We start from the raw sequence: 12,811 nt of genomic DNA, 5'->3' as shown, positions 1-12,811 counted from the left end.
CTCCCACTGCAGCTACCACAGCCAGCTGCTTTCTGAGGACAAGAATGCATGGCCTTCCCCGAGTCCAGTTCCTAAATGACTCCAAGTCATCTATTTGGCCTCCTATATAGTTATCCTCTTTTCCTATATAAATATGACTAGAGCTTATAATACCTAGCCACGGCAGTCATTGACACCATAGCATGAATTTGATTATCAGTTATTCAGTCAAGGAATCAGAAGAAGAATCAGAAGAAGTAGAGAGAGGAAGAATGAGTTAAAAAAAAAAAAACCCTAACATACGGTTAAAGAGGGATGGAAGTAAAGTTAGGGTTTCACAGTTGACTACGTAGTCCCTTTCTAACACCCCGGGTCTCTGTGTTGACCGGAAACTGTCCTGTATCTAGGGGTGGGGGAAAATAGTACTTTTATTGATGGAGTCTGCAGCTCCTTTCAGAATTCTGATTCTGAGTCTGTCCCCCGTGCTCCCTGCCCCATGCCCCTGTGCTCCCTGCCCCATGCCCCCGTGCTCCCTGCCAATGCCCCCTGTGCTTCCTGCCCCATGTCCCCGTGCTCCCTGCCCCATGACTCTGTGCTCCCTGCCCTATGCCCCCGTGCTCCCTGCCCCATGCCCCCCGTGCTCCCTGCCCCATGCCCCCATGCTCCCTGCCCCATGCCCCCATGCTCCCTGCCCCATGCCCCTGTGCTCCCTGCCCCATGCCTCCGTGCTCCCTGCCCCATGCCCCATGCTCCCTGCCCATGCCCCCATGCTCCCTGCCCCATGCCCCTGTGCTCCCTGCCCCATGCCTCCGTGCTCCCTGCCCCATGCCCCCATGCTCCCTGCCCCATGCCCCCATGCTCCCTGCCCCATGCCCCTGTGCTCCCTGCCCCATGCCTCCGTGCTCCCTGCCCCATGCCCCGGTGCTCCCTGCCCCATGTCCCCTGTGCTCCCTGCCCCATGCCCCTGTGCTCCATGCCCCATGCTGGAGACCAGGAGACAGGTGGAACTCTGGTGGAGACCTTGGCTTAACCTCAGGGCCTGGTGGATTAGCCCGAAATCCTGAGAAGTCTACTGAGAGAAGGCGGAAGCCATAGAAGTCTGAGAGGGGAGTGGCTGGGTGAGTACAAGTGGCAGGAATAACATTCCAGATACCAGCAACCTTCTAGGAAGTGGAACTGGGTAGCACAGACTTGAAGCATGTGGGTCTTCCCTAGGCTGGGGAAAGGGAAGCACCCAGATCTGCAGGATCAGGGCACCAAAGCAAGGGCCATAGCCTTAGCTAAAGCAGTGCGGAGGGGATGCTGGGAAAGGGCTGGCCAGAATGTGCTCCCTCAGCTGCCATGTTGGCTAGAGGGGCTGGAGGGGCTGGAGGGGCTGGAGGGGCTGGAGGGGCTGGAGGGGAGGTGGGAGGACCAGAGGGCCTGGAGGGGAGGTGGGAGGACCAGAGGGCCTGGAGGGGAGGTGGGAGGACCAGAGGCCTGGCAGAGTGAGGACCAGGGCATGGAGGATGGCGAAGGCAGCACTGTTGGCAAGGCTCTTGCTGGATGGTACGGGATAGGACTTGCTGAGCCTTCCTGGAGTGGCCATGCCCATGGTCATCAGGTCTTCCTCACTAGGTCAGTTTGGAGAGAATCCTCTTCACCCAGGGCATGCTGGGGTCAGCACAGATGTCCCGGTTCTTGAAGGTTATCAAACTGTAAGAGACACCAGGGAGTACGCAGTCGCATTAGTAGGCTAGGAGACAAAAGTATGGACTTGGGAGCTGGCCTAGCTGGATAGGATTCTAGGTTTGCTCCTTGTTAGCAAGTCAGATAACTTCTCTGAGCCCTGGTTTCCACCTCTATAAAATGGGGTGACAGTCCTGGCCAGCTCCGTGAGATTTTGGTGAAGCTATCAGGATACATACTGACCTGCAAGGGCCACAGCACATAGTAGGTGCTCTATAATTGTGTCAAAAGATGTCCTCAACTTTTTACATTAGTTTGTGTGTGTGTGTGTGTGTGTGTGTGTGTGTGTGTGTGTGTGTGTGATGGATGCATGTGCACAGGCATGTAGAGACCAGAGGTTATCATAGAGTGTCTTTCTCATTTGCTGTCCATCTTATTTTTAAATACAGTTCACTGACCTTGAAGTTCCAATTCAGCTAGACTGGCTGGCCAGCAAGGCCCAGCAATATTTCTGTCTTTGCCTCCCCAGCCCTGGGATTACAGGCACATGCTGCCAGATCTGGCTTTTTCGCATGAATGTTAAAGATCCAAACTTAGGATCCTCTAGCAAGCACTAACTGAGCAATGTCCTCGTTCCCTTTTACAATAGCTTTCTTAATTCTTACAACAATTTCACGTGTCCCTAGTCTACCCACAGATGTAAAGAAATTTGGCTGAATATAAGGAGTAAAGTATGTCTGAGGTGGGGACTGGACTGTGACTTTGAAGAACGTCCCTTCCAGGCCTCTTTGAGAGTCCTAGAGCATCTGGTGGAGAAATAGGTTTGCCTGTGGTGATGGAAGAGTTAACTGTCAGTCAACAGTATCTAGGATCACTTTGGAGACCTCTGGGCATGCCCGTGGGATTATCTTATTTAAAGTGATGTGAGAAGACCCATCTTAATTGTGGGTGGGACTCTTCCCCGGGCAGCAGAGCCTGGATGAAGTGGAGACACGAGCTGAGCACGTGCATTCATCCCTCTGTCTCCTGGTTGTGGATGAGAGTGACCAGCTGCTCCTGCCGCCTTGATTTCCCTGCCGCGATGGCCTGCACCGTGAGCTGTGGGCTAAAACAACCCCTGTCTCCCCTACGCTGTTCTCGTCAGAGTATTTTATCACAGCAATTAGAAAAGAACCTCAGACGCCCGCCAAGTGTGGCCAAGGCTCCTGCCCTGCACAGCCATAGCAAATACTGGGCCAGGCCTGGGCATGGAAGCTGGGTTTGGCAAGGTGGGTACAGGCTGGCTGGGGCTGTTCTCCCGTTCCATAGCTGCATCCAGCCATCCAGCTGAGAGCTGCTGGCTCCCACATCCCTGACCTGTCCTTGCGTCACAGACCACAAATAAACAGTGCCTGAGGACAACAGCAACACTGAGCTTGGCTTTTTTCTTTTTCTTTTTCTTTTTCTTTTTCTTTTCTTTTCTTTTCTTTCTTTCTTTCTTTCTTTCTTTCTTTCTTTCTTTCTTTCTTTCTTTCTTTCTTTCTTTCTTTCTTTTTTTTTTTTTTGAAACAGGGTCTCTCTACATAGCCCCGGCTGTCCTGGTACTCACTATGTAGACCAGGCTAGCCTTGAACTCACGGAGATCCACCTGCCTCTGCCTCCCAATGCTGGGATTAAAGGTGTGGGCCACCATGGCCAGCCTGAGCTTGACTTCTTGGGCATCTTAGGCAAGGCTGGTCCCTTCCTGCGTGCCAATCTCCCCATCCATCAAGCTGTATTCTTTCTAGAGTTCCTTTAGGCTCAGAGTCCAAGGATTACTAGGTCTGTCCTTCACTGAGCATCTGTTGCGTGACAGGCCAGAGCTCTGTGACTTCCACTTGCCGTAGCTGCCCTGTGATGCTGAAGAGACCCTTAAGCTCATGCCACCTCGGCAGCGTGCAAGGGAACCAGACAGACAGTGATTGCTGGGCAGGGCTGTTTCTAGCTAAGGGCGTATGTGCCTTGTGCTCAGCACAGGATCTTTCTGCACTTGGGGAAACAGGAGTTATGGCTCTACTGAAGTGATGAGAAACAGTCTCAGAGCTGAAGGGCCAGAACCTTGGGAGGGCTCCTGCTCTGTCCTTCTTTACCCTTCTCCAGTAGACATCTCTAAGAGATGGAGTTAGCTGTGGAAGGAGGGAAAGAAGATAGAGAGCCCAAGGGGTGGGGTCATGACCCCAAATCCAAGAACTAGATGATGTGGCTAGAAGCAGGCTCTAAGGGATTAGACATAGCCAGCTGGGCTACCACAGAAAAGATGGGTCTTCCTGCCAGGTGGAGAAAGCCGGGGTGCAGAGGGAAGAGAACACTCCTCCCAGGAATACAGGAGCAGCCTGGGAAGCCTTGTCCCATGCTCTTCTTTAGTGAGCCTGCTTGCCATTCCCCTTGCTGAGCCTAAGTCCTCTTCCCTCTCCTGAACCTGGGTCCCTTTCTCTTTGCTGAGCCTGGGTCCCTTCCCTTTGCTAAGCCTGAGTCCCCTTCCCTTTGCTGAGCGTGGGTCTCACCTACAAAATGGGCTAACCTCCTGTAGAATTGCTTCAGAGACTGAATGAGTCACAGAGGTAGTGCTCAGAATAGCCTGAGCACATGGGTGTCAGCACTTAATAGTATGTCTCTGGCCAAAACGGCTACCTGGAAGAATTCCGGGGGACTGGGAGGACTCAGAATGACTCAGCCGGGAGTGACTCTAGGCTTGATGCTTGTACCCCTACACCCACACTGCTTCCCATCAACAATAGCCAGTGGCTATGTACTGCCCACATGTCCATGCCATGCTGGGGTGGTACCCAACTATTCAGCTGCCATCCACAGGTCTGTCATGTTACAGATGTTCAACAATATCTGTTGAATGGTACCATCCTTTTGGGATTCAGAACACCCAAGCCTGCCTAAACCATCCCATCCAGCCAAGCCTCCTTGCACTGAAGCTTGCTACATCCTGCCCACCCTTGGTCCACATCTGTCAGGCCCCTCCTCCAAAGCCCTGTGGCCCAGCTTCCTACTCACACAACACCAGGCTTGCGGCAGGACTTTGAGGTCCAGAAGAACTCCTTCACTACACGTAATGGCAGCGGACGACGGATATAGTCTCTGCAGCAGATAGTGTCTTCCACGTTGGTACCATAGGGACCTGGTGGAGGGGTACCCAGGGCACATTAGCTGGAGTGCAGAGATTATGGCCCCAGCCATAATCACAGACTGACCTACAGGGGAAAGATCCTCTTCCACACCGATGGATATCTTCTAGGCCTCATACAGAGATGCCACTGAGGGCTCAGTGTCTACACTCTGGGAAGTGGATTCAGAATGACTGAGCACCAACAGGCTTCTAAATGGGGTCCTGCACCTCTGAGTCAGAGGGAGCCCCAGCTACCTTGGATCAGGGCATGGCAGACAGCACCTGCTTCCCAGGAGCTTGGCGGATGCTAGGCCCTGCTCCAGACCCACCAACCCTCATGCATGCGACACAGAATTAGAAATATCTTCCTCTTCTCCTTGCCCTGGTGAGGCTACAGTAGAGAGGGGAAGGCAAGCATCCAAGGTCACAGTGAGACTGTAGCAGAGACTCAAGGCTCAGTCAGAAGACAGTCACGACAGACCTGGTTCGAGTCCCACTCTGCCCCTGAGTGACCCTAATCACTTGTCATCTCCAAGGCCCATGGAAGAATACCAGTTCCACAGGGCTGTGCTTGCATGGGGGCTCTCCAGAACTTGACACTGTGAGCAACAACTGATTGGTTGTAGTTGCCTCATTCCACTGTGGAGACCCTTCTCCTGCCCAGCTCCAAACAGGGGTGTTGATAGTGTAATAGGAAAGAGGGGTCAGGACCCTGCGTCGGCCACAGGCTCCAGAGCAAATCTTGGGTGTTGGGAGGGCATGGCCCGCTTTCTAAGAGTGTCTCTACCTTCCCCAACTCAAACGGATACCTTGTAGGCCCTGTATCTACTCCAAGAGCTCCTATATTTGAGCTGTCTGGGCAACAGGGTCCCCAGGCCTTGCATATCACAACCCCCAGACCAACTGAGGCAGATCGTAAAAGCCAAGCCTTCCTGACTACCCACTTTATAAATGGGCCCATTTAGAAGTAATAGCGCTAGCCCAGGGATGCGCCAGAGCTAGCCCAAAGCCACAAGAGCCAATGGCAGACTCACTCTGGGACTCTTTTTAGACACTCCAGTGTCCACCCTCCTACTCCCCAGGCTCACCTGCATCGGAAGTCTGCAGGGCCACAGCAAGAAGGATGAGAGCCACGAGGAGCGGGGTCCGCAGGCTGGCCATGCTGTACTTGTCCTTGCCAGGTGTCTTCTGGCCAGAGGACAGGGAGGTCTGGTACTTAAGCACTCTCTCCACCCACTGGTTCGGCTATCTTAGTCACCAGCAAGCCTGACATTCATGCCCTAAAAGAAGAAGTCCTACTTCCCCAGATGGGAGATCCAAGGGCGGGGAACTACTCGGGGGACTGCCACTCATCCAGACTATGGGTCTCCAGAGACTTGTAAAGTCCCCTCAGCGGTGCTCTCCAGAGGCTCCTTGCCCTGTGACCTCAGCCATGTCGCCAGGGGTCTCCTGGTAGAGATGGGGAGCCCGACAAAGCCCCACTGCTCCACTCAGTAGCTGTTGGCACATGAATAGCGGACAAGGACAGACTGTTGCCTGGAGCCGAGGCCTTCTTCACGCCTCAAGGCTGGGTATCAGAGTCTCTTTTCAAAGGTGGAGCCCATGAGCCCTTTGGGTCAGGCTTTTGCCCCATAGCCTGACTTCTAGGGTTCCTGGAAAACTCAGCCTCACCTGCTCAAGCGGGCTGCCCCTCAGCCTGCACAGAACCTGCTCCTCTCAGTCCTTCCTCACCCACTTCATCCTCCCTCTTGCCTTCCTGCTGGCTCAACTTGCTTTACACACAGCCCCTCGTCCCTGGTCCTGTCCAGCTCCCCCACCTGCGTGGACGCCCACAGGTTCCCCTCCCCACGCCGCAGCCGGAGTCAGTGTGCGGACTCAAAGGGCCATGTGGCCCTTTCCTACTTTAAAACCCTACTGGGGCTCCCCAATCTCTTGGGGGCTGAACCCAAACTCCTGACTAGGACCCTTAGGGCCACTTTTCCAAAACTATTTCTCACAGTCAGAGCGACCACACCACAGTATTAAACAGTTCCTCAAAGGGTTCTGTGGCCTGACCCTGACGATGTTTCCACTTTCTTACGTCCCTACTGCAGAAACTCCTACTCAAACGTCAAGGGCTGCTTGAAATGTCACTTCTTTGGTAAGCCTACTTACTCAGGACTTCACATTCTCCATGTGACCTGGAATGTGGCCCGAGAGGAGCCAGAGGAGACTTTCTTACGAGCACAGGACAGCTGATCTCGTATCGTTCTCAGGATTCAACCTGTTGAGCTGTCTGCAGCTGTCTGTGTGCCCCAGGTTCCCAGTTTTGTGAACTGTCACCTGTACCTGGGTGGGCTTTGGTCATGCAGCTGTCTGTGAATCATTTTTGCTCCTGTAAGTAACCTTTCACCCATATTTCTGTGAGTAACCTCCAAAAAACTCATTGTTCGCCAAATTGGACCTCAGTGTCCATGCTTTGGTCTGTCTTGGGGCTCCATATCTGGGGTAAGTAGCTGTGTATGCTGCATATCCCCGTGTAAAGTCTTATCACATAACATTCGGCAGAATAGAGAGTTCTAGAGATGGATGGCAGCCATAGTTGCAAACATCTGAACACGCCTAATGCTGCTGAGAGTACTTCACGTGGTTTGAAATACTAAATATGTGTTGTGAATTGCATACCGGAAATGTGGCCCTCTCCAAGGCAAACCAAGCTTCCAGCACTAATTTCTAGTTAGAGAAAATACAGGAGTTGGATATGGTGGCTCACACGTGTATTCTCATCTGCTGGGGAGGGTGGAGAAGAGGGTTGCTTAGACCCATGAGTTCAAAACCATCTGGGTAGTATAGTGAGATCTAGTCTTTAGCAAAATAACAACAACAAAAACTGGAAGAAGATAAGTTACCCCACAAAAGCAATTTGCCAACCCCCAAAGGTCCTTCAAATCAGCTGTCCCAGATTTTATTGTGTGTGTGTGTGTGTGTGTGTGTGTGTGTGTGTGTGTACATACATATATGCTTCAAAATTTAGGGCTGGTCATGGTGGCATATACCTGTAATTCTAGCACTCAGAAGGCTGAGGCAGGAGGATTCCTGTGAGTTTGAGACCAGTCAATGACCCTACAACACAAAGCTGGGGTTGCAGAGATGGTTCAGTGGACAAAGTGCCCGTTGTGCGTGTGTGAAGACCTGAGTTTTGGTCCCCCAGACCCGCAAAGGTCAGACACATGATTGCAATCCAAGTGCTCCATGATAAGATGGGAAGTGGAGCCAGCAGGGTCCCTGGAAGCTAACCTGGCTCACAAAGTGATAAACAAGAAACTCTGTCACAAAAAAAGGCAGAAGGCGAGTGCCAATGCCCGATACTGACCTCTATCAAAGACCTTCTGCAGCCGTGCATGGTAACTCACTCACAGTCTCAACATCTGAGTGTGAGATAGATCACCATGAGTTTGAAGCCAGTCAGGGCTATACACTGAGTTCTAGGGAAACATGGGCTAGATTTATATCCAGCCTCAAATAAAATAAAATAAAACCAAAGACCTTCCATAAATAATTGGGGAAAGTGGAATGCAGACTGATATTAGCTGCTATTGTGTCTTAGAGTAGATTTGCTTCATGTATTGAAGACCTCAGGGTGTGTAAGAGATGGTCTCGTTCCCAAAGACGGCACGCAAAGGTATTTAGAAGTGAGAATTATGATTTCACAGTTGGGGGAAAATACATGGTGGTAAATGTAAAATGTGTATGTGACACCTTTGGCTGTGGTATCAAATGCACATATGTGTATATAGATTGATATAGAGAGTATTGTGTATGTATAGACTTAGATGCAAGATAAGTATGTGCCTGAGATGTATATGTGAATGTACACATGTGTGTCTAGAGGGGGAAGCAAAGCCAAAATGGTAAGATGAAGTTGCTAACAATGGTGGGACTTGGTCACATGCTGAACTAGTCTAACAGCACACTTCACCATCAAACGTGTATCTCATTGGTGGTACACTCGTATAGTTCCAGCACTCAGGATGCTGAGGCAGGAGAATCAAGAGTTTGAAGATAGCCTGGGCTACATAATAAGACCCTGTCTTAAAAACAAGTGAAAACAAAAAAACCAAAAACAAAGATGTATCTTTGCTTTGTCTTTGTTTTGCGTCAGGGTCTTGCTGTGAAGCCAGGCTGGCCTCTAGCTTACAGCCATTCTCCTGCCTCCATCTCCTGGGTGCTGGGAATACAGGTGTGTATCACCATGGTTCATGCCAAAAATAAAGGTGTGTGTGTGTGTGTGTGTGTGTGTGTGTGTGTGTGTGTGTGTGTAATAGTCTCATTGTATTGTCCAGACTGACTTTGTTATGTTGTTCAAACTTCTGAACTCAAGTGATCCTTCTGCCTCAGCCAAAAAATTTTTCTTTAAAAGACTTTTTTTTTTTTGCATTTATTTCTTTACTTATTGGGAATATGGGGGCAAGATCTATGCTCCCATCATGTAGATTCTTGGAATTAATCTCTAGTCATCAAGTTCGGCTCCAGCACCTCTGCCCTCTGAGCCATATCACCGGCCCAAGAATTATTTTTGCATGTGAAACTCCTCTGTGAGCAACGGCTATCATAAGAGCAATCAGTGTAAGCAAGTAACCCTTGGGGCTTTCTTATGGGGCCTCTTAGGGCCCGGGGCCCTCCATGGTGGGCCTGGGGGTCTCCCCCTGGAGAACACCTGGGTCCCCAGGGACTTGGCAGGTCCCAGAGTTCTCATCCTGGCCCAGCCTGTGGGCTTAGTGCTGGCCGCATTCTCCCTGCCCTGGGCACACCTGCAGCCTGGCATCCTCTGACTACCGGGGTTCTTGGCCTCCCTGACTGCAGAAGGGGTGGATATGGAGTTAAAGGAGCCCTGATACCCAGTCAGAGCACAGAGCATGGGGGATGAGCTTTCAAGAGAAGGAGGGGGGAATTCTTGGGACTGTGTGTGGTAAAGCCCCAGGACATACAGCGGTGGTAGGGATAGGGATGGGTCTCTAATGATGAAGGGGCTGATCTCTCCTCCTCCTAGTGGTCACACTGCCTCACTTTGTACCTTACAAGGTATCGAATCTGCTAGATAATCCTCTTGTCCCAACCTCTTTTTTTGTTTATTTGTTTAAATTAATGTTTGTTTTGGAGAAAAGATCTCACTATGTCACCCCAGCTGGCCTCTGTAGACCAGTGACCATGTAAACTAGGCTGACCTCAAACTTGCAATGGTCCTCTTGTCTCTGCCTCCAGAATATTGGAGTTACAGTTGTGTGCCAGCATTCCAAGCTCTAAATTAATTTTTATTTATTAAAAGCATGAAGCAGGAGTGCTGGTAGTACACGCCTTTAATCCCAGCACAGGAAAGACAGTGGCAGGTGGATCCCTGTGTCTTTGAGGCCAGTCTGATCTACACAGTGATTTCCAGGACAGCAAAGGCTATCCTGTCTAAAAAAAACAAACAAACAATAACAGCATCAAAACTGTAAAGCAGAACCTGGCGGCAAGTACCTGTCATTCCAAGTGTTTAAGAGACTGAGGCAGGAGGATTGCTTGAAGCCTGAGAGTTAAGGATCTGCCTGGGCATCATAGCAAGGCTCCAGAGAGACAGAGGAGAAGGAGATGGGGAGATAACTTAGCAAAGTGTTGTGCTCAAACACAAGGACCTAAGTTCAGATCCCCAATACCTGAGTAAAAAGCCAGCGACAGTGGCTGGGGCCATAGAGACAGGAAACTCCTTGGGGCCTGCCGGCCAACAGGGACAATCTGGTGAAAGCCATAAACTCCAGGTTCAGAGATAGACCTTAACTCAAAAAATAAGGCGAGGGCTAGAGAGATGGTGGCTCAACTGTTAAAAATCCATACCCTACTGTAAGGGATCTGAGTTCAGCTCCCAGCATTCACATCAAGGTGGCTCACAACCACCTGTAAATCCAGGTCCAGAAGATCAGATGCCCCCTTCTGGCCTTTTGGAGAACTGCACTCATGTGCATATACCCACATATAGACACACACACACACAATTTAAAAATTAAAAGTTATGCTGGGCGGTGGTGGCGCACGCCTTTAATCCCAGCACTTGGGAGGCAGAGCCAGGCGGATCGCTGTGAGTTCGAGGCCAGCCTGGGCTACTAAGTGAGCTCCAGGAAAGGCACAAAACTACGCAGAGAAACCCTGTCTCGAAAAACAAAAAACAAAAAACAAAAAACAAAAAATTAAAAGTTATACCTTAAGGCAGGGCATGGTGGCACACGCCTTTAATCCTAGCACTCAGGAGGCAGAGGCAGGTAGATCTCTGTGACTTTGAAGCCAGCTGGGTCTGCAAAGTGAGTTCTAGGATAGCCAGGGCTGATATGCAGAGAACCCTGTCTTGAAAAACAAACACAAAAACAAAAACAAAAAATACTTCTTAAAAATAAGATGGAGAGTGATTGAGGAAGTCACCTGACATGGCTTGAACCCTCCACATGCACATACACACACACACACACCAAAAGAAGAAGGAAGGGGGAATAAGAGGAAAGAGAGGAGGGAAGGAAAGAGGAAACAAGGAAGGAGAGAAGGAAGAAAGGAAGGAAAGAGGAAGGGAGTAGAGGGGAGGGAGGGGAGGGAAAGGAAAGGGGAGGGGCGCTCAGCAAACATGCACCTTGCTTCTTTTCACCTACAATGCATGTTGGCTGCAGTCCCCTGTGCCCCATTGTCCTTCATAGTTCCATGGTTCTCTGCTGTGTACATAGGGCACATGGTCAATGTCCCACTGGTAGACAAATTGGGGGTTTTCTAGATTTTGCCTTTACATAAAAATGCCCAAAGTTCCTTGAGCGAATTTCCAGGGGGAAGACGTGTGGTAGATAATTCCTAGAAGTAGGGCGTCTGGGCTTTTGCTTTGATTGCGACTCAAAAAGAAAGTCTTTGACCTGAGCAGCCACAGGAACTTCCTCCTTTCAGCTAAGCAGGGGGTGCCCCAGGTGAGGGGTCCCCATGCATGCAGAGGACTGTAATGGTGCTCTGTTCTGAAGCCTCCCCGGCATCATGCCGTGCCTCTCCTTGGCTGGGCGGAGATGGACTTCCCAGTTTGACTCAAGAGCAGGGAAGGAAAACACACTTTGGAAAGAGACAGGGAGCGAAGCCAGGTTCTGGCAAAGCCGGGGCCCTATGAGCAGAAGAGCAGCAAGAACCAGTAAGGAGGCGCGCTTCGAAGCTTTAACGCTGAGCCTAGACACCACATGGGCCAAACCAGGAATGAAGCAGATATGAAACTCTGGGATAAAGAGAGGGCTGGGATGGAGAACTGAAAGCCTTTTGGAGTAAATTGGCCCAAAGATGACATCACTACCGTAACGATATTTAATAGTAATTCCAGCTGTGATCCAGTTTGGATCTAGAATATTCTCCAAATGTCCCTGTGTTCATGTGCTTGGCTCCCCAGTTACTGGCACTTCTTTATGGCCTATCGCGCCCTTAAGAGGTAAGACCTGATTGACGGGCGATGGGCGGGCTCTGCAGCACACACTCCCACCAGTATGTGCTGTCTCAACACAGGCCCAAAGCAGCAGGGCCAAATGGAGATGAAATATCCAAAACAGTGAGCCAAAATACACCTTTTTTCTTTATAAATTGCTTACCTGGGCTTGTGTTACAGTGACAGATGCTGGTTAACAAAAAATGGAGACTATCATATGAATATTGCATACATATCTCTACGTGAGCATATCTTTGATTCTTTGGGGTATAGGTACAGGAAGGGGTGAGATTTCCAGGTTATATGCTCACCGTATTTGACTTCTTGAGGGCTTGCAGAACTGTGTCCAGGGAGACCTGGTAATTTCCATCTCCTCCAGGAATGTGTGATAGTTCTGTTTTACAGTTCCTCAACAACTTGCTACTACCTACCCTTGACTGTCTCAATTATGGACAGCATGGTGGGTGTGAGGCGGTGTCCTGTGGTTTTGAGTACTGGTGTTGAGCATCTTATCATGTGCTTATTGGACATCTGTTCATCTTCTTTGGAAAAAAACAAAATCCGCCTGTGTCCTTTGT

The 12,811-nt window shown here is 50.4% G+C and overlaps 1 protein-coding gene across 1 annotated transcript; it reads right to left on the bottom strand.

The window, feature by feature from the left end:
* Nucleotides 1–1,407: 1,407 nt before the first annotated feature.
* Nucleotides 1,408–5,986, bottom strand: Ccl22 (C-C motif chemokine ligand 22). Its single transcript, XM_028871553.2, has 3 exons — nucleotides 5,872–5,986; nucleotides 4,672–4,795; nucleotides 1,408–1,674 (listed from the first exon to the last, which is right to left on the bottom strand). The coding sequence occupies exons 1-3, from the start codon at nucleotides 5,942–5,944 to the stop codon at nucleotides 1,593–1,595; spliced, it is 279 nt and encodes a 92-aa protein (XP_028727386.1). The 5' UTR covers nucleotides 5,945–5,986; the 3' UTR covers nucleotides 1,408–1,592.
* Nucleotides 5,987–12,811: the final 6,825 nt, after the last annotated feature.

The sequence above is a fragment of the Peromyscus leucopus genome, chromosome 5, assembly GCF_004664715.2.
Source record: "Peromyscus leucopus breed LL Stock chromosome 5, UCI_PerLeu_2.1, whole genome shotgun sequence".
Taxonomy (NCBI): Eukaryota; Metazoa; Chordata; class Mammalia; order Rodentia; family Cricetidae; genus Peromyscus; species Peromyscus leucopus.
The sequence above is the reverse complement of the archived record's forward strand: the minus strand, read 5'-3'. Positions and strand labels throughout refer to the sequence as shown.

What these genes read in the sequence shown, in the direction of transcription:
- Ccl22 (XM_028871553.2), bottom strand. Translation starts at nt 5,944, where the DNA reads ATGGCCAGCCTGCGGACCCCGCTCCTCGTGGCTCTCATCCTTCTTGCT. An exon ending in CCTGCAGACTTCCGATGCAG is followed by an intron (nt 4,796 to 5,871) that starts GTGAGCCTGGGG and finishes CCCCTCCACCAG; the next exon opens with GTCCCTATGGTACCAACGTG. An exon ending in TGCCGCAAGCCTGGTGTTGT is followed by an intron (nt 1,675 to 4,671) that starts GTGAGTAGGAAG and finishes TGTCTCTTACAG; the next exon opens with TTTGATAACCTTCAAGAACC.